We start from the raw sequence: 21,869 nt of genomic DNA, 5'->3' as shown, positions 1-21,869 counted from the left end.
ATCTTCACTCCCTGCCCAGTGTTTTGGTTCCCCTAAAATTTTGATTCAATACCATCTGCAATAAGTTAGGGAACAGCAACTTGGTAAAGCAGCAGGTTCAAAATCAAAATAAAAATACTTTATCCACATAGCATGTATGCAGGTTATGGAGCAGGACATCACAGACACCAAAGCTTATCTGTCCTCAAAAGTAATTAGACAAATTAATGAAGTAAGTATTAAGGTAGGTATCAAGGCTTATTAAGTGCAACACTCTTGTCTTTCCCCAAAGATTATGCAAGTCATAGATACTGTAGACTGGAAGAGTACATCAGAAAACACTCATTACCTTCTTCTTTCCCTAGGCATTTGGAGCAAGGATATCACAGAATCATTCATAGAATGCTTTGGGTTGGAAGGGACCTTTAGAGGTCATCTAACCCAACCCCCCTGCAGTGAGCATGGACAGCTTTAACTAGATCAGGTTAAATATGGGGATATGCAGGCTTTCAGTCTAACACAATACAGTTGTTCTTGTTTTCTCCTGGATGTCACTAGCACACATCCCCTCCTCCTCAGTTCAAGATACTTGCCAAGACGACAAATACGGAGTCCTTGCTCCCATTTTCAAAAGCCCACCAATGATTTTGAAAGAACTATTCTGAAGAAGCAAGCTCTACCATAATGAGCTGGGCAATCACATCCCCAATCTCAGCTGAACACCTACCTGAACTGGGAACCTGAAGATCAATCTTTACATCAAAGTCATGCACTTTGAAAAGATCTTCTGAGAGGTCACTGGCTGATTTAGAGTTCACATCTTTATCCTTCCCTTGACCCTGAAATAAAAACTACAGGTAAGTCTCCAACTCTTATCTGTCCACATAAACAGAGACAAAAATGCTTTTTCCCCACTTCTATCATCTATCACAAACATACTTAGTTTAGCTTTCATACTGCTAGAGAAACTTAAGTTTCTTTCCCCAAGAAAGAAAAAGCTGTTTCTTTTCCATGATAATGCTCTACAGGATACCTACATCTACAACTGAAGCAAGCATATCTACTATTAGTCATAAGCTTCTGAAGCGAAACGGTGACAGTAGGAGGAACATAACAGAGACAGAAATGGAAACTTGCCTTACTCATGTCCTTTGGAGCATCTGGTAATACACCAGACCCGTATTTTGCATTTAGCTGGGCAAGGATGGCAGCTTGGACAGCAGGATCTCTGGACTGCGGGGGCAGGGAAGAAAAAGAAAGAAAGAAAAAAAAAAATCACTGTATTTAAATTGGCAAAAACTATACTGCCATTTTGTTAAAACAGCACTCATATCCATGAATCTAAAACCATAAGAAGCTGTAGATCAGTTAGCCCAATCTTCAGGATCTCAGAGACAATTGAAATAATCCTGATACCTGTGTAATGCATCTGACAGTAACAAACTAAAAGTTATCCTTCAGAAAGTCTCTCTTTGAGAAAATGATAAGTACCTTTTCTGTTGATACGGTTTGCTCCTGTGACTAGTCTTAACACTACTGTTAGATGTATTTGCTTTCAGCTTACGGTTCTGGCTAAAGCACTCCACTAGAAAGAAGAAATCTTTAGAAGACTATTTTCTTTACATAATAGTTGTCTACCATAATAGAGCTACTTGGTTATGATTATTTTCTAATAAAGAATTATTTCAGAAGTAACTATTTAATTCAAGCCCTGCAATAAAATTCCTTTTCTATTCCCTTGCCAGTTTGTGGAGACTGATAAGAGCCAGCCTGACCAGTGTGTTTTTTAAGTACTGACATGAGAACCATATACTATTCCAAGACAGGCCTCAAAGCAGCCAGATTGCTTAGAAGTAGGAGCCGATCACCTTACTACCCATCATTTATGTAGCTAGGGACTGCAATAGCAGGTTTTGCCACAGTATCACGGGGGAAGTTTGTGTTAAACTACTTTATCCATCACAGGCCCCAAATGTCTGGTCTCCTCTCTCCTTTCACAAATCTTTCAGGAAAGTTTCAACTAATTCGAAGCGAAACTCACACCTAAAGCAAACTGTCTTCCCAGAGCTGACTAAATCTGAGTAATTCTACGTAGAAGAACTCACTACAGAAGTCTAAACCACCGTTGCTTCTCTATGTATATACCCACATCACTTATGCCCTTCACACTTTGCATTAAAAAAAATACTGGTTTTTCCTTTATTGGGATAATGAGACCAGGATCTTACTCAAACTATACCTCATCCTGGCATCTGGAGTGTTAATAGCACATGGCACAATGGGAATGAATACAAACAACATTTTCCTTCCTACTCTCTGCATTACATTGTTTTCTGTTTCTCTGCTTCAACTAAACTTAAGTATTACACTCACATTAGACACTATTGTGGGCTTGCACTGCCGCCTAGTAAAGGGGTCCATTTGTTGGTTTTTCATGCTGTGACTTTCAGCCTGAAGAAAAAGCACATGGTTTTGCAGAGTTAGCTACTTGCACCCTTGTAAATCCTCCCATAGCACCCCATCCATGCAAGCACTCATCAGCTACATATAATATCAAGATCAGAGAAAAAACAGCAACAGCAGTACAGATTAGAAAGATTTTGACACACCCACAGTCTTATGCTTCACATGGCAAAACTGTCCTTATTGAATATAACAAAGGAAATAGGTGCACAACTCTCAGGATAGTTAAGGCTTAACCATTTGTTAACAAGCTTAACTTTTCAGAAGCGTCACTGCAGAGAATCAAATATTTCCTTTACTATTTTATTCTCTGAAGTCTCCTTTCTGATTTCTTTCCCATACAAAATGCACTAAGTCACTATTACAGTCAGTAATCTGCTGATAATTGTGTTGATAAAAAGGATAAAATGCTTTAAAATCATGTCATTTGCTTATATGAAAGACTGTAGATCAATAAAAAAAAAAACCCTGAGTAACTTCACCATGCAATTACCCCCCTTTGCATCATTTCATCTCTACTGGTACAGAAGTATTAATTCGCCACTATTTACCACAAGAGCCTTCTCAGACTCAACGATATTCCACTCTCTATTTCTCTGGTTGATGTAACTGCAGAAAGGAAAAAAAGGAGGGTGGGGGAAAGAAAAAGAAAGTGACTGTCATTTATCAATCCCTACACAACAAAACACCTGTACAGCATTCTTGTAGCTTCATCCTGATCACAGATTACTCTTATTGCAACACAACCACTACCTGGGCTATGCGAAAGAGAGATTACGTTTTTGACAGTTTTAACTGAATGACAGATACAAGGAAGTGAAGATAGGCAAACACTAATAGAGCCATCATGATACACATTTCATCAATATATTGTACAGGAAAGAAGAGACAAAATCTTGCAGTTAATTCACTACTGCATTAGTTTATCTTCTCTGTATATTTTGATTGATACTATTTAAGAAAGAAAATTCCCAGGATCTGCTTCTTACCTGATTGCAGAAATGTTCTTTGTTCGTTGACGATCCAGGGCCTCTGCTCTCTCTTCAAGTTCATTAAGCTGATCTTGAATCTGTTTGGCCTTATCTTGGTCCCCCAAGTCCTCAGCCATAGCCTTCAATCAAACAGTAACTCATTAGACACTACTCTCTACCACAGAGCTAGTCAGAGAACTGAGAGATAGACCCATGCCAGCTAACCCTATTCCAGTTGCAAATGTTCTACCCCGCACGGTAAGAATACAGCAAAGACCTAAACTCTCCTTACAGCTCAAGGCAAAACAGGACTTCTTACTCTGAAGAACTCTGAAAACCTTTGAAACCCCTTACACTAAGGAAGACATAGGAACACTAGCCCCAGCATGAGGAGGGCAGGTCAGTCAAATGATTTAAGTTACAGGTTTGATTAAAATTTAATATTACTATTTACCAGCTCAGGAAAAGAATGATTACTTCCGCAAATGTCAGTTGCCACTTATTTCAAGGAGTTCGAGAGTCCCCTACTACACCACCAGACCAACAACAGTAGCTTATCATGCCACCTGGTGACACAAAAAGCAATTGCACTCTTCTGCAACGGAAAACTAATGATTTACATTTGTGCACAGTAAAATGATGTACAAACAACACACTTAAGCCAAAGAATGTATTGAAAAAGACTGCACAAGTAAAAACAAACAAAATGTGTAATGTCTATCTTTATCTTCAGAGATACTTAAGACTGCTTGTTTACTTGACTTCTCAGCACTGTTAGAATCATAGAATGCTTTGGGTTGGAAGGGACCTTTAGAGGTCATCTAGCCCAACCCTCCTGCAGTGAGCAGGGACAGCTTTAACTAGATCAGGTTGCTCAGAGCCCCATCCAACCTGACCTTGAATGTTTCTAGGGATGGGGCCTCCACTACCTCTCTGTTCGGCCTATTCATTCCAGGAGGTCTACATGTAAAACAGTTCAGTGGCAAGTAAATCCTTCAGCAACATATTCTTTTCAATATAAATTACTGGCCATAAAGTGACAATTCAGCCACCCCTGAGTAAAAGACAATTTAATATGACTTTTATTTTTCCTATTTGTCCTGGTTTTGGCTGGAATAGAGTTAATTTTCTTCCTAGTAGCTGGCATAGTGCTGTGTTTTGGATTGAGTATGAGAAGAACGTTGATAACACTGATGTTTTAGTTGTTGTTAGGTAGTGCTTACACTAGTCAAGGACTTTCTTAACTTCCCATGCTCTGCCAGGTGCACAAGAAACTGGGAGGGGGCACAGCCAGAATAGTTGATCCAAACTGACCAAAGGGCTATTCCATACCATATGACGTCATGCTCAGTATATAAACTGGGGGGGGGGGTTGGCCGGGGAGCAGCGATCGCTGCTCGGAAAACTGTCTGGGTATCAGTCGGCAGGTGGTGAGCAATTGCATTGTGCATCACTTGCTTTGTGTATTATTATTATCATCATTATTGTATTGTTATTATTATCATTACTATTTTACTTTATTTCAATTATTGAATTGTTCTTATCTCAACCCAGGAGCGTTTCTCACTCTTACTCCTCCGATTCTCTCCCCCATCCCATCGGGGTAGGGGGAGTGAGCAAGCGGCTGCGTGGTGCTTAATTGCTGGCTGGGGCTAAACCATGACACTATTTTAAAAAGTATAAGAAATCAACTTTTAAATGTTATTATGGGGTACCCGGGGCGGGGGGGAGGGGGGGGGGGGGGCAGGAGAAAAAGAGTTCCTAAAGCAGAACAGCTTAAGACCTTCTTGTTTAAAGGACACAAGAGACAGCTACAATTGTTGGCAATTGCCCTTGGAAAAAGAAAGCAATTGCTTTAACTGGGTTCTAAGTGTTCTGAACCCAGCAATGAACCTTGAGATCCACCTTTTAGCTGCGTTAAAGTCGAGCTTACTGCTGACTACTGCCAAAATCCAGATGAGCTCCAGTTCTTCAAAATCAAAGACTGCATTAAGCTTGCAGGCATCATCTCATCTCTCACCTTCTCCTTTAACAGCTGAGTTTTCTTCATAGCATAATTTGGAGGTGCTTTTCTGAACCTTTCCTTCTCTTTCACAATCTGTAAGATGCAGAGGAAACAGCAAGAATATGCAAATATGAAATGTCTATTTCAATACTTGAACACTAGAAGCAACAGATCAATGTCACCTAAGAAACGTACTTACTGCCACAGAATTTTACTCATGCTCTTTCTCTGCTGCATTTTTTAATTTGTGACTTGGTAATGAGCTACAGCTCCATTCCCCTCACTTACGACCTACAAAAATTTGATGCTAATCACGTTTGATCAGCATTAAGCAAGTATTAAACTGCAGAAACTGTGATAAATGCATCTATTACGATGCTGTTAGCTTTTCAGAACTTGAGAACTAAGTTGCCATACTCCGGTTAGGAGTTCAGAGCTCTGCAACACAAGTTCAAGAGGAGGTAACAGGGCACAAAGGATGAAGTAAAGCAGGAGTAAGCACCAAACAACAGCTGGATCACCAAGCTACTCTATCCAGTTATGCAACTTCATTTTGAGCCTTTTGTTTTCTTCTTCAGAAGCAAATACCAGGATCATTTTGCTTTGTAACAGCTAGTGCTCTACTCCATGAGTTCCTGTCACCTTTAAGCACTGCCACAGCCTCACTATAATGCACTGTTTACCTCCTCAATGTCCTGGTCATTAAACTTGTAGTTGAGGGCTTCTTTGATGGACACTTCTTTCTTGTTTATCTCATCTAGCGTGGGTAGCTGCATCCCAGCAGAGAACATCTGAACACAAGAGACAAAGAGGTTACTTTCCACTTAAAGTATCCTTGGCAGAAGGCTGCTAAGAAGAAATTAAAATCTGGCAAACTTACCGCTTCCTTCCACTTCATAAACTCACTTTCAGTAAATTCCTGATTTGAGACAAACTCCAAACGAAACACACGCGAATCACTGCCATGCCTGCAACAAGAAAGTGTAACAACATCCCTCTCCAATGGCACAGACCTGTGATCTTGGATCTATAGGTGTAAACTGATTCAAGAAGCCCAAAACCAGACACTTAAGGCTACTCTTGGGGCTTGCACACTACCTATTCCTAACTTTAGTCAGGTCAGCCACAGTTCAGAAGCTTACATCAGCTATTAGTAGTAATGCAAAGAAATACTAGACAGTGAGTCTGCAGGAAACAGGCACTTAGTTGTGGCAGTAAAACCCTCACACACACCTAAGCCTTACATACCCTATTTGGCATGATTTTTGGAAACACAAAGCTTCATGTTTGTACCAGTAGAAATAACCTTTAAGCAGTACTGAATTATACAATGCTGGAGCCAACCCCTATCTAATTTTTCATTCTTTGGCCAGTCAAAGCCAGAAATCCCTAAACATTTTCTGCAGAGCACTACCTTTGGCACTAGCACCTAAACTACTATACTGCTACTAACCAATGCTAAAATTAGTTGCCATGGTGTAAATTTCACTGAAAGCATAGAGCTCTCTCCTGAGATAGCCTAAGAAGCTATCGAATGTCACAATAGATTTAGATAAAATTTGGTTTTTTACTCCACACTTGCACCCACGTGCATTCTCCACATGCCTTCTTGTTTCTCCCAAATGGTTAATGTCATCTTCTCCTATCTCACCAGGTTGTTTTGTAACTGTTAATCTTCACCTCACGATCCTTATAATGGCCATAAGAACAACTGAGAAATCCAATGCTACATTCAGCTTCTTCCCTCCGAAGTACCATTTTATGTTGTAACACGTATGCCAGATCCAATCATGTATGCCTTTATTAAATAATACATATTTCTAACATCTGATTATAACAATATTGGAGAAAAGATAGAAAAGCGTATTGCAAAGCTCAAGAGGCATATACAAACAATCATGGATTACTAATGCAAATGAATTGCTCAGACATCAACACAATCACAAGTCCCTGCATGAGGTTTCGGGGTTTTTTTTTTTATAATTTCCATTATGCCCAAGGGAAAAAAAAAAACCAAACAAACCCAACCCCAACATTCTAGGAGTAAGCGGTGTGGCAAGACCCACTCTGCTTTTTGTCATCTCCAAACCACACACAGAACCTTATTTGCTATGAAAAGGACACCGATTCATGAACTGATGAGGATTACTTTAGCATCTTACCGCAACTGTAGCCCTTTGTTTGTCCGGGTACCACCAAGCTGGTAAACCTTTGCAGTCTCTACCACACCAGTTATTTCAGCAACCTATATCAGAGTAAAATACACAAGAGGAAGGATGCAAGAGGGGTTTTCTTGTGTTCCTGGAATATATCTGTCATATTCAAGCCTCTTCACTAGAGATCAAAAACCTTAATCTAACTAACAATTCTAATTAGATCAAGGAAACCAAGACTCTTCAGTGCACATTATCAGGTACTGAATTAGTTGCTTCATGCATCACCTTTGAGTTGACAAATTATACCATCTGAATGCTTGATGCAGTTTTTCCTGTCTTCTCATTTCAGCTTTCCTGACCAAATGATGTACACTTCCCTACTTTTTCTCTTTCCTTTTCAGTTAACGCTGGTTTGGGTTAACATATATCCCAAATGAAATACACCAGTGCTGCTCACATACTAAACACAGTCCCCTCCGGGGTCCTTTTTAATGCAAATTTAGAGAATATTATTGCATCCTATGATTGTGCAGTTACAGGAATGAAACAGAAAAACAAAACTGTGTTCTCAACCACCCTCTCTTCTGAGGCACACTGATGTACTAGAAACACTTTGTTAAAAAAAAAAAGAACTGAGACCACGCAATAACTTGGGAACAATCCCAGAAATAGGGAGTGAATGTTACTCATCCTTACTTGGTCAAAGCAGAGTCTGAACTCTAGTTTGCAATACAAATGATGAGAAAGACAGCATGAACCAAAGCTGGAAGAACAGGCTTTGTTAGTGCTCCCTCTCTCACTAAATATCTCTCTTCACCTAGCTGGTCCCACAGATTTATTTGTTCTTAAAGCAGTCTCCTCCACTTCTTTGGCAGCAATTACGTTTTCTGGTTACAAGCAATCTTTTTATGTTAATCACTTAAACAATCACAGGTACCTGAGAATTGCTAAACTGCAAATATTATATTACAGCACTATAAAAAGAATCCCATACAAGACTGTATTCCTTGGAACTAAACTCACCCGATAAACAGGTTTGCTGTTGTGATTTCCAATGCCAATACGGACAAAGCAGCCAGTGACTGTCTTGGCAAAGAAGGGCATATGACACCAGCGTTCCAGCTTGTGTCGTGATAACCTTACTCGGTTCAGTTCTTCAGGCAAGGACACTGGTTGGGACTTAGGAGGAATTTCTTCTTTCCTGATTTGGGAAAGGTGAGAAGGAATGAAGAAAAAAGGTAGAGACATAATTATCAAAAAAGGGGTCCTGAGCAAGGTGCTAACTATTTAAATTACTAGTAAACAGAATGATTCATCACGCACTAGCTGACTGTAGATATGAGAATTTCGCATTCATGAGAGAGGCTTAAGGCAAAGTCCTGGACTTGCTACCCACTGCCCCTGCTACCACAAAGCAGAAAGACTCACACACCATGGCAGTTTATAGGCCAATGCTTTAAGATAAGCCAGCACATATGTCTGCCCTGCTAATACGCCAGAGTTCTGTGGCTGCTAAACTCTAGGACTAAACAAATCTGTAAACAACAGTGTAAACAGGACTAAAGGTAACAGCAGGGAACTGAAGTTGCAAACCTATCCAAGGTAAATGAGTCCCATGCACCATGATATAGAAGCCCGGGACTCAAATCTGAGCAATGCAAGTGTGCCCAGAGGCAAAACCACTTCAGAAACACTGAACTGCCCCCAAACAACCCTCTAAAACAGCATGTGTCTACATAAAGTGGATCTCTGTTTTTGAACACACACTTACAAGTAATCATAGTCCAGTGTTTGCTACTTACTCTTCCTCTTCATCAGAGGATGAGGATCTGGATGAGCGATCACTTTTCTCACTAGACTTATCATCTTCCTCCTCCTCTTCATCATCAGAGTATACTTCACTAGTTTTTAATGGTTGTTTTTTTGCAAGCAATTCAGCTGGGGGAAGGAGGAGAGAGAACAAGGAAAAGCAAACTGTAAATTTTTCATGAAAGCTTCCTTTTAGAGCTGAAACCTTATTGTTTTTAAAAAAGAGAGGCAGACAGCTGTTCATTTTACACTAGATACAAGTGCCACATGTTCAAATCCACTAGTAAGCTAAATACTCCGTTGTATATATTCAAAGAGGGAAATCAAAGTATTTAAAAGCATCTTAAATATCAGTCATACTTATCTTCAGTCTCCCAACATCACTGCACATAGCAATACAAGATGGGCATAACAACTGGATATACAAGATAAAACTATTATGATGAGATAACTCATTGTTATTTTGCAAGGGGGGGGTGGGGTGGGGAATCTCATGTTTGGAGAAGAGCTGTATTGGGTTTGCATGGCAAGGTTTTGGGAGGAGAAGGGCTACAGGGGTGGCTTCTGTGAGAAGCTGCTAGAAGCTTCCCCTATGTCCAACAGAGCCAATGCCAGCCGGCTCCAAGACGGACCCACCACTGGCCAAGGCCGAGCCCATCAGCAATGGTGGTAGCACCTCTGGGATAACATATTTAAGAAGGGGGTCAGGGCTGGGGGCAAAGCCGCACAACTGTAGCCAAAGAGACAGTGAGAATTGCAGACACCAAGGCCAGCGAAGAAGGAGGGAGAGGTGGCGTTCCAGGTGCTGGAGCAGAGATTCCCTGCAGCTTGTGGTGAAGACCACAGTGAGGCAGGCTGTCCCCCTGCAGCCATGGGGGCTAATGGGGGAGCAGATATGCACTTGCAGCCCGGGGAGGACCCCACGCCAGAGCAGGTGGGTGCCTGAAGGAGGCTGTGACCCCATGGGAAGCCCACGCTGGAGCAGGCTCCTGGCAGGACCTGTGGGCCTGTGGAGAGAGGAGCCCACGCTGGAGCAGGTTTGCTGGCAGGACTTGTGACCCTGTGGGGGACCCACGCTGGAGCAGTTCATGAAGAACTGCAGCCCGTAGGAAGGACTCACTTTGGAGAAGTTCATGGAGAACTGCCTCCCATGGGAGGGACCCCACGCTGGAGCAGGGGAAGAGCATGAGGAGTCCTCCCCCTGAAGAGGAGGGAGCATCAGAAACAATGCATGATGAACAGACCACAACCCCCATTCCACATCCCTCTTCACTGCTGTGGGGGAGGAGGTAGAGAGTAAAGTTGAGCCCAGGAGGAATGGAGGGGTGAGGGGAAGGTGTTTTAAGATTTAGTTTTTTATTTTCTCATTATCCTACTCTGATTTTGATTGGTAATAAATTAAACTAATTTCCCCAAGTCTATTCTGTTTTGCCTGTGATGGTAACTGCTGAGTGATCTCCCTGTCCTTATCTTGACCCACAAGCCCTTTGTTATATTTTCTCTCCCCCTGTCCAGTTAAGGAGGAGTGACAGACCAGATTTGGTGGGTACCTGGCATCCAGCCAGGGTCAACCCACCACAGGAGCACAATAAAACCCAGCAGATTAACAAAAAGAACTGCATCAAAAGTCTGTGGCAAGATGGGTGAGATGATGTGCCAGTGAAGAAACAAGCGAATGTAGTCATGGTAGCTCAAGTACAAAAAATACGGTTTGGATGGTTCAGAGATTAAATAACAGAATCTAAGTGACCAATTCAAATACATGAAGTAAACACTACTAAGTGCCATTCAATGGACTGCAATGAAAGTTTCCTTTGTTTTCAGACCATTCCAGTGAGGGACGGGACGGGGTGGGGGCGGGGGGAAGGAGGAATAGAGCATCAGTGGTACCAAACAATACCCTAGGTGGTCATGTTGGGCAAAAGACCAAGGAAAACACAGACACTGAATTCATTCACTCCAAGCCGTAGGATTGTTGCATTAATTAGAAACAGGAAGTAGCAGAAAAAGCTGTAATAATACCTCAAAAAATTGTAGCAACAGCAACACATTTTCATACCTGTTCTGTTCTTCCTTTTCTCTCTTTCTGCTTTTAGCTCCTCCATTGCCTGAGATTTTTTGTCTAGCTTCTCATCCCGCTTTGATCGCCGCTCTTTGTTATGTGACATGACCTAAAAACATGCACAGAAAGTCCCTCAACACCAAGTGCAATTCATAAATTGAAATGCATTAAACCAAAGATTGTTTGCACACTTTGAAAACTTTTCAGATTGAAACTACTAACAAACTCCATTTTGAAATCAGTTTTTTTCAAGTTCATTTTTATAGTGGCTAGGGAAATCAATCTGAAACATATTTATTTTTTCTACTTCATATCACAAGTAATGAACATATTTACACTTCAACATTTCTGCCACCAAGTTTTAGTGTCAAAACTCCTCCTTAAAGTTAAAAAAGGACTAGAGAAATAAAATGGAAGTAATCCTGCAACTAACAAGTAACGAGAAAAATTTGGATGAATATTCTTCCCATTTGCTTCTCCTTCTGCAAGGCCAAAACAAGGCACTTGTTCTCATTCAGTAGCAAAGAGAAAAGTTATGTTTAAAAAAAAAATACTTGAAGCAGAAATAAAGTTGTGTGTAAAGTCTGCAGTATGGATCTGTCCTGGTTTTGGCTAGGACAGAGTTAATTTTTCTTCCTAGTAGCTGGCATAGTGCTGTGTTTTGGATTGAGTATGAGAATAATGCTGATAACACTGATGTTTTAGTTGTTGTTAGGTAGTGCTTACACTAGTCAAGGACTTTCTTAACTTCCCATGCTCTGCCAGGTGCACAAGAAGCTGGGAGGGGGCACAGCCAGGACGGCTGACCCAAACTGACCAAAGGGCTATTCCATACCAAATGATGTCATGCTCAGTATATAAACTGGGGGGAGTTGGCCGGGGGGCAGCAATCGCTGCTTAGGCATGGGCTGGGCATCAGTCAGTGGGTGGTGAGCAACTGCATCGTGCATCACCTGTTTTCTATATTCCTTTATCATTATTATTATTATTACTATTTCCTCTGCCTTTGCTGTCCTATTAAACTGCCTTTATCTCAACCCACAGGTTTTACTTTTTTTATTGTCCCCGATTCTCTCCCCCATCCCACTGGGGGTTGGGGGGAGGGTGAGTGAGCAGCTGTGTGGTGCTTAGTTGCCAACTGGGGTTGAACCACGACAGTCCTTTTTGGCACTCAATGTGGGACCCAAAGGGTTAAGATAATGACAGATCTGACCAGAGTGTGTTAAAACAAATTTGTTACAAGTGTTTGTTATATTAGTTTAGTAATCACTGGTCACAATGTTGATGTTCTTGCTCTCAGAGTTTTTGCATTTCTTCTCAGAGTTGTGCTATGTAACACCTTACTTGCTGTATGCACTCCCTATGGTGCTGTTTATCATCTCTCAGAACTGGATTACAGCTATTGCTTTGCTGTACATTGTAACATTGGTTTATGGTATGATAAAATCATTGGTCATGAGATTGTACTCAGCACTGCCGTCATTCCTGTACTTCAGGAGCCATTTCTCAGAAACTATTAATGATTACACTTTTTACCTCTTCTCCTCAGAGAACGGATCCATTGAGGAGACAGAGGGCGACACTTTCCCCCGCTTCTTTACCATCCCCTCCTCCTTCAGGCTAGTTACAACAGCTTTTGAGAATTTTTAATATCCTTGGGATATTCAAACTAGCATCCTCCTACTGCTATGTCTCCTGAATGTGGTTCAGGCCTTGTTTAAGGTTAAACAACTATTTAAGACTATCATCCAGAGATCAACCACCGCAACGGGCGCCATGGCTGCTCCAACCCCCAGTGACAGGCGCTGCAGCTGAACTAGAGGACCAACCTGTGTTCGTATCAGTCGCCCCCATACACAAGAAGAAATCTTGGAAGCGAAAGTCAACTCCTTTAGGAAAGGGATGATGAAAAACCAGGGCAATCACAAGGAGAGGAGGAGCAAGAGGAAGAACTCATAAATGAGACGGAAACCACATGATCCTTGAGTGAGCTGTGAGATATGCAAAAAGATTTTAGCCATCGTCCAGGTGAGCACATTACCACCTGGTTGCTCCAATGCTGGGATAATGGGGCCAGTAGCCTGGAATTAAGAGGATAAGGAAGCCAAACAACTGGGATCCCTTCACTATGGAAGAGGGTATTGACAAAGTGATTGGAAAAGGAGCACAAGTCCTTAGCCTCTGGAGGCAACTTCTGTCAGGTATGAAGGAAAGATATCCCTTCAAGGAAGATGTTATATCGCCCAGGCAAGTGGACCACCCTAGAGAGAGGTATCCAGTACCTGAGGGAATTAGCCATGCTGGAGGTGATTTATAGTGACCTGAACAATGAGCAGTTATTCAAAGATCCAGATGAAGTCCAGTACACACGACCCATGTGGCGGAAGGTGATATGGAGTGCACCAGTGTCATATGCCAACTCGTTGGCAATACTGTCCTGGAAAGATGAAGCAGCACCAACGGTGGACGAAGTGGCTATCCAGCTCCAGGAATACAAAGAAAGTATCTCTTCCTCTCTTGTCTCAGCTGTAGACAAACTGTCCCAGGAGTTCCAGCAATTCAAAGAGGGTAAGTTCTACTCCCCACCTGTATGGACTAGTATCTCAGCAATTAGGAGTCAGCATTCTTTTGCTCAAGAGAGAGGATATAGGGGGTACACACCACGAGGCACCCTATGGTTTTACCTGTGTGACCACAGAGAGGACATGAGGAAGTGGGATGAAAAACCTACTTCAACCTTAGAGGCACAGGTACATGAAAGAAAGGAAAAAACAGTCACACAGGGGGGTTCTTCCAGGAAAACTACTGCTCCAGTTTCCAGTGGACAGCTCCGCAGACAGACTAGAAAGGCTGATCTTACTTCTCATCTTAATGAACTCCTGACTCGTATGTCCAAGAAGTGAGTAACAAATACTATGACCAGTATTAGAGGGGCCCTGCCTCCAGCCAGGTGGAGAAAAGGTTGCATATTCCAAATTACAGTCTGATCATAAGCCCTCTCTATCAAGTGACCCGGAAGAAGAATGATTTCAAATGGGGCCCTGAGCAACAACAAGCCTTTGAACAAATTAAACGGAAGATAGTTCATGCAGTAGTCCTTGGACCAGTCCGGGCAGGGCAGGATGTAAAAAAATGTGCTCTACACCGCAGCTGGGGAGAATGGCCCTACCTGGAGCCTCTGGCAGAAAGCACCAGGGGAGACTTGAGGTCAACCCCTAAGGTGCTGAGGAGGCCCCACTGTGTAATAAACTGCCGGCAAATGAAAAGCAATATGCCCTGTTCACTGATGGGTCCTGTTGTATTGTGGGAAAGCATCGGAGGTGGAGAGTTGCTGTATGGAGTTCTATACAACAAGTCGCAGAAACAGCTGAAGGAGAAGGTGAATCTAGTCAGTTTGCAGAGGTGAAAGCCATCCAGATGGCTTTAGATATCACTGAACAAGAAAAGTGGCCAGTACTTTATCTCTATACTGACTCATGGATGGTGGCAAATGCCCTGTGGGGGTGGCTGCAGCAATGGAGGCAGAGCAACTGGCAGTGCAGAGGCAAAACCATCTGGGCTGCCGCATTGTGGCAAGATATCGCTGCCTGGGTAGAGAATCTGGTTGTAAAAGTACGTCATGTAGATGCTCACGTACCCAAGAGTCGGGCCACTGAAGAACATCAAAACAACCAGCAGGTGGATCAGGCTGCTAAGACTGAAGTGGCTCAGGTAGGGCTGGAGTGGCAACATAATGGTGAATTATTTATAGCTTGGTGGGCCCATGACACCTCAGGCCATCAAGGAAGAGATGCAACATACAGATGGGCTCGTGATGAAGGAGTGGACTTAACCATGGACAGTATTGCACAGGTTATTCATGAATGTGAAACATGCGCTGCAATCAAGCAAACCAAGCGGTTAAAGCCTTTCTGGTATGGAGGGCTATGGCTGAAATATAAATATGGAGAGGCCTGGCAGATTGATTATATCACACTCCCACAAACCTGCCAAGCAAGAAAAGCACCATGTGCTTACAATGGTGGAAGCAACCACTGGATGGCTGGAAACATATCCTGTGCCCCATGCCACTGCCTGGAACACTATCCAGGGCCTTGAAAAGCAAGTCTTACGGAGACATGGCACCCCAGAAAGAATCGAGTCAGACAGTGGGACTCATTTCTGAAACAACCTCATAGACACCTCAGCCAAAGAGCATAGCACTGAGTGGGCATATCACATCCCCTATCACGCACCAGCCTCCGGGAAAATTGAACGATACAATGGGCTGTTAAAGACTACAGTGAGAGCAGTGGGTGGTGGAACATTCAAACACTGGGATACGCATTTAGCAAAAGCCACCTGGCTAGTCAACACTAGGGGATCTGCCAATAGAGCTGGCCCTGCCCAATCAACACTTTTATATACTACAGAAGGGGATAAAGTCCCTGTAGTGCATATGAAAAATATGCTGGGGAAGACAGTCTGGGTTATTCCTGCCTTGGGCAAAGGCAAACCCATCTGTGGGATTGCTTATGCTCAAGGACCTGGGTGCACTTGGTGGGTGATGCTGAAGGATGGGGAAGTCCAGTGTGTACCACAAGGGAATTTGATCTTGGGTGAAAATAGCCAGTGAACTGAATTGTATTATGTTAATTATGTCATCTCTTTTATGGTTGCTATATGCCATATCAACGGTATTATAGTAAGAATCGCCCAGATTAATGAATAATGAACTTTGATGAAACCAAGCAAAGTGGAGCAGAGTTGGAACCCGAACTGGCTTCAGCGTGCAACAATCCAACACGGCACACCATCTCTCCTGCCCTGAAACACTGTTATGACAGATGGAACCCAAAGTCATGGACTAAATGAACTCAATGGATGTTTTAGAGGGATGGCCCATAGACTAAGGGAATGATATCTGCATGTATGTATCAAGACAGGTAAAGTGGTGGTGATTAATTGGAATGTATTGGAAAGGGCAGGACCTGGGGCATGACATAGATGGTACGGAATAAGGGTTGGATACTGTCCTGGTTCTGGCTGGAATAGAGTTAATTTTTCTTCCTAGTAGCTGGCATAGTGCTGTGTTTTGGATTGAGTATGAGAATAATGCTGATAACACACTGATGTTTTAGTTGTTGTTAGGTAGTGCTTACACTAGTCAAGGACTTTCTTAACTTCCCATGCTCTGCCAGGTGCACAAGAAGCTGGGAGGGGGCACAGCCAGGACGGCTGACCCAAACTGACCAAAGGGCTATTCCATACCAAATGATGTCATGCTCAGTATATAAACTGGGGGGAGTTGGCCGGGGGGCAGCAATCGCTGCTTAGGCATGGGCTGGGCATCAGTCAGTGGGTGGTGAGCAACTGCATCGTGCATCACCTGTTTTCTATATTCCTTTATCATTATTATTATTACTATTTCCTCTGCCTTTGCTGTCCTATTAAACTGCCTTTATCTCAACCCACAGGTTTTACTTTTTTTATTGTCCCCGATTCTCTCCCCCATCCCACTGGGGGTTGGGGGGAGGGTGAGTGAGCAGCTGCGTGGTGCTTAGTTGCTGACTGGGGTTGAACCACAACAGGATCCAAATCTTAAATGCTGTAAGCCTTTTAGTATTTTCTAACAGGTCTATCTGGAATACCAGGTATCACAGAAAGCAGTTTCTATAATAAGCATAAGAGACAGTCATATAAAGTAAGTCAAAGTAATTTCTGGAAGGCACTGTAAAAGAACTCTGCATAAGATCCTTTTATATATACATATATGAGTCTACACATTATGTATTTTATATATATGGACTATGTAAGTGTACATAGACACACACACATATATGGAGTTGAGAGGGGTAGGAAGATGAGATTCACTCCACTTAATGTGTGCCTAAGGGAAAACTCATCTTATCTAATTTGGTTTAGGTGTTGAACACCTATGTCACTAGAAACTAACATGTAGTGAATTGCCAGCTGGAGATGCCCTCCTCCATTGCACAAAGACAGATGCAACAACAAATGCAAACAATCAGCTAGTTCTTGGCTAGTTAGGCAAGATGAATCCCATCCCATTCTGGAGCCTAGCTGCCCAGACTCAATAAATAGCTAAGGGTGGGGTCTTAATCATTTGAAAATGTAGCCAATTCAGCCATTTGCAACTACAGTTCAGTTACAGAGGCCTCACCCCAAAAACTGGTATTATCCTCTTTCTACTGGAGGTGAAAAAACTATGAAACTACTTCTGTTCCTCCTAGCATTCAAGCTTTTCCTTCACACCCTTCCCAGCAGAAACTAAGCATTCTTTCCATTGTATGTGCATGCAAAATAATTAAGACAACAGCTGGGCAGCTTCTGGTCTGCTCTCTCAAACTTTCACTTGCAAGAAAGACTGCCTATGTAATGTTTCAGACTGAATGACAGAAGTTTGGCTAAAGGAACCGCAAAAGGTTGCTTTCCTGTTCTCATATGGGAGGACTATCACAGCAACTCTAGATACAGCTGCAACTTTGCATTTTTCATTAAAAGGAGTTATGAGTGCATCCCTCAGCAGGCCAAAGATGTTAATTTCTTTAAATGAACTAGAAAGGCTATAGATAGCTTGAGCATATAAATGAACTAAATTCTGACCTGCTTACCACACTGTTTGACATTAAGGGAAAACATTAGGGGCAGAGAGAGGCAGCAGCATCCTATCTCCTATTGCCAAGGGAAAAGAGTTTGTTACTAAGGACAGTTTAATTTCCTACCTGGGATTCCTGGATCTGTGTGAGTTTTTTCTTCTCCTGCTCTTCCTCTTGCTTTTTCTTTTTCTCTTTCTTTTCTTTCTTTTTTGCCGTTTTTAGTTTCTTCTTGATTTCAAATCTAGTAGCAGATATTGAAACAAAAAGAATACATGAAAGAATGCTCTCTCCCTGAGTGAGCAAAGTACCGCTCAGATGCTATCTCAGCTTAACTTGTTAGTAGACTGTAAGGAACCCTTCCACTGCTTGCCGCAGATGGATAACCCTCTAATGCTATCCTGTCCCCCATTCCCATTCCCATCCCCTCCCTTCCACAAGAAAAATAAGGTGAAGAAAAGCTGAGAATAGAAAAGTGTAGGCTTGCAGACAGCTAACCTAAAGTGCTGAGGAGACCACATAGCAATGGCTACTCCCCAGAAATCTGTCCTCACTCCATCTTCATCTTTGCCAGTGTAATGACCATTGCATGCTGCCTCCAACTCTAAAAACAACTGGCTAGTTCACATCATCTGAATCTCAACAGCTAAAAACTTGGTTGTTTAGACACTATCATGCTGACTTTTTTCACACTTAAACTCCACCTTTCTGCTGGCACCGGTCTGTGTACATACAACTGCAAAGAAGTCACAGTGAGTCCTCCTTCAGCAGCTACATTCCAAACAGACTCAGGCAGTTTCTGCATCCCAATTTAGGCACCTCCATTTCTACCTTCACAAAATATGTCACCCTGAAATCTTATTTTCAGCCACTCTATTCAGAAGAGTAGTGATTTTGCTGGAACTGTCCTGTGACTGAGATTCCACTGCACCATGGACTGGTCATTGTGAAGTGTCAGTGAAGTGTGCATATGGACAAACACAAGAAAAAAAATACTTAACTTCCAATAACTGAAATTCAAAATGTGTTATCCACATATATATTTCACAGTCCATTCTTCTTCAGTCCTTTAAACCTAGATTTTTGTAGACAAGAAACTGAAGTACCAGGTGAGCTCATTGCCCTTTATGCCTTTAACATGAAGCATAACACACAGGGCACAGGCATTGTATCACATGCAATGTCTGCTGTAATCCCAATGAACTCATGGCACAATGTACATACAAATAGCTAGAGAGCATTTTGAAAGATCCAACTCACCAAAAAGTTAAATAACTACCTCCCCCCCCACTTAGTTCTACCTGCCAACCCCTTTACATAGAACAGAACAAACTCGTTTAAGATTAAAGCAGTAACTCAAGCTTAGATTGTTTAGCTTGTTCTTATCAAGTATTCTCCATCATTCATTCTAAAAGAAAGACATTCAGTTACCATGGAACAGTGAATGAAATTAAAAAAAACATGGTGTCCTTCTACCTGATCTAAATCCAATCTTTCACTCATTTTGATCCCTTTGAGGAGAGAAGCAAGCTAGAGGAGACACTGAAAGCAGTATTAAAACCACAGATAGACACAGGCAGTAGTCCAGGTATGGCTTGGACAAATGGACAGTCTGACAGTAGCTTGCATTGACATGATTTACTCAACAGATGTCAGTCCTCTAGAGAAATTTCTCAGCAAGTGAGAAGAGAGGGAAGTCACTGAAGAGGGAAGAAACTGGAGAAAACTTGCCCCACACATGCCAAATCTTTTCTGTTAGACACATGAGAAGAAAAATATCTTTACTACAAGGAAGCTACCTGACAGGACAGTGTTAGTGACAAACAAACCAAACCACAACACTTAAGGTAGAAATCTGCAAATGATCCCTTGAAAATGACATATCCAACACCACTCCTCATTATTTCATTATCTCTCTCTTTATTAGGGCCCCAACCAGCTTCACATGCATACAGAGGCAACCCTAACACTGCTCCATGCTTCACCATTGTTTTCTGAAAAATGTCAGAAGCTATATACACCTTACACTTTGTTTGCCTTTTTCCAAAGTATCAGCGTGTGACAGGTAATACAAAAAAAGACAGAAGAGAAAGCAGTCCTTCTGACTGTCTGGCAAATAGTGTGCTAAGCAGTAATATAGCTACAATGGTAGCTGACAGAACCACATGTATTCAACAGCTGAGAAACTTTCAGACACTGACTTTTACAAGAACATGCAGAATTTCTGCTGTGTGCTTCTCAACTAGCTACAAGGACAGTTCATACAAAAAAATCTACAGTGAAGCTTAATTCACTTTGTAGTGCTGAATGCTTGGACCCCAAACATGAGAGCAAAGTCAGTATACTCTCCATACAGCCTGTATGAATTTGCTACCAAATATCAACAATCTAAAATTCACCTTCTCTTCAGCACTTCTCTCTTCTCTATCCGGTTAAACAGCTCCTGCTCTCTCTCCTTTTCTGTCATTTGTTCCAGTCGAGCTCGGTCTTCTTCATCTCCCATCAGATCTTCTCCATAGCCGTCATGAAATTCCTCATCTTCAGACGAAGAATCTGAATCTGAGCTAGACGAGGAGCTGTTGCTTTCTGAGTCAGAGACTTCTCCTAAAACAAAAATACAAGGCAGTGAGATTCAGCTGGGGCAAAGCCCAACCACTTCATTGTAGCATGTTAGCAAAGGATATCAAGAATTAATTTTGCACTCCTCTTCCACTACACTAGAAGCATACATATCACAAAAACTAAACCCAGGGGGAAATACTTTATTACCGTAAGATATACATGCTAAAAAATGATAAAATGAATGGTACTACATGTGAACACAAATTGGGTTATAAGTAAAAATTCTTAGTAGAACAAGCAAAATTTAGGAGGCCTTTTGGTTAGTGTGTTGAGGTCTTAAGGTTAGATTTCTATGCTTATTTCCCCGAGAAGTTGCTTGTACATCCATAACTTTGTAAGTGTGTGTGCACACCTCATACGCCACCATTAACCACCACCAATACTCCTCATCATAGCAACCTGAAGAACCAAAATTCTTCATTTGAAGTCTGCAACACTATGAATTGCTACATCACAAGATAAAGTTGAAACACACTACCCTCAGGACTGGCAAGGCCATGATGTTAGCTCCATTACTGTAACAAGCCCTCCCAGTTACACATGGGCTTAGGAAACAGCTGACTCCCCAATAACATTGGGTCACACCACCTTTAAAATTGATCCAAGTCCAAGTCCTTTAATTATCTCACCTAATCGACTACATTACACCAAATCACAAAAGCAGACATTAGGATTCTTTCTTCCACTTTCATTCTGGTCTCAGTATTTCTGGAAAACTTCCAGCTTTGCAAGCTTACATTGTGAAAAACCTTGACTTGTATGCACTGATACATACAGGTTCAGTCACTTCATGCTTTGTCTGTCTCTGCTGTGCTTAATATACTTAAAACTGTAGGCTCCTTCATATTCTTTCTTAACTTTGTTTTTTTAGTACCAACTGAAATCGCAACTAACCACCTGCAAATCTTCATAAGCATGGTGAAAACAGGAAAGAACACAGGAAGTTTGCCCAGCACTGGAACAGATTCAATATTCATGTAAAAAAATTCTGACAAAGTTATAGTAATTGTTTTTCTTCTTCCATGTCAGTATAAATGTGCAAGAATTCCAATTCAGAGCAAATGCATGCAAGATAAGCTCCTACTTGCATCACACAACACTATACACCTCTCCCTTTGTCATCACAAGAAGTTTGGGAAGGGAAAATACATCAATGGGAATAAAAGCAAATACTACCCACACTACAGATGGGACACGCTAGAAGGA

General features: G+C 41.9%; 1 protein-coding gene across 1 annotated transcript in view; it reads right to left on the bottom strand.

Annotated features, from left to right (window-relative positions):
* Positions 1-21,869, bottom strand: part of RTF1 (RTF1 homolog, Paf1/RNA polymerase II complex component) — a 38,578-nt gene that overhangs the window by 3,355 nt on the left and 13,354 nt on the right. Inside the window, 14 exon segments of the mRNA XM_075712729.1 lie at positions 707-818; positions 1,117-1,212; positions 2,353-2,430; positions 2,994-3,051; positions 3,432-3,553; positions 5,434-5,511; positions 6,102-6,209; positions 6,299-6,386; positions 7,581-7,663; positions 8,598-8,775; positions 9,377-9,512; positions 11,443-11,554; positions 18,171-18,285; positions 20,441-20,645. Of these exon segments, the coding sequence (XP_075568844.1) occupies positions 707-818; positions 1,117-1,212; positions 2,353-2,430; positions 2,994-3,051; positions 3,432-3,553; positions 5,434-5,511; positions 6,102-6,209; positions 6,299-6,386; positions 7,581-7,663; positions 8,598-8,775; positions 9,377-9,512; positions 11,443-11,554; positions 18,171-18,285; positions 20,441-20,645 (1,569 nt within the window).

This window comes from Pelecanus crispus, chromosome 6, assembly GCF_030463565.1.
Source record: "Pelecanus crispus isolate bPelCri1 chromosome 6, bPelCri1.pri, whole genome shotgun sequence".
NCBI classification, from domain to species: Eukaryota; Metazoa; Chordata; class Aves; order Pelecaniformes; family Pelecanidae; genus Pelecanus; species Pelecanus crispus.
The sequence above is the reverse complement of the archived record's forward strand: the minus strand, read 5'-3'. Positions and strand labels throughout refer to the sequence as shown.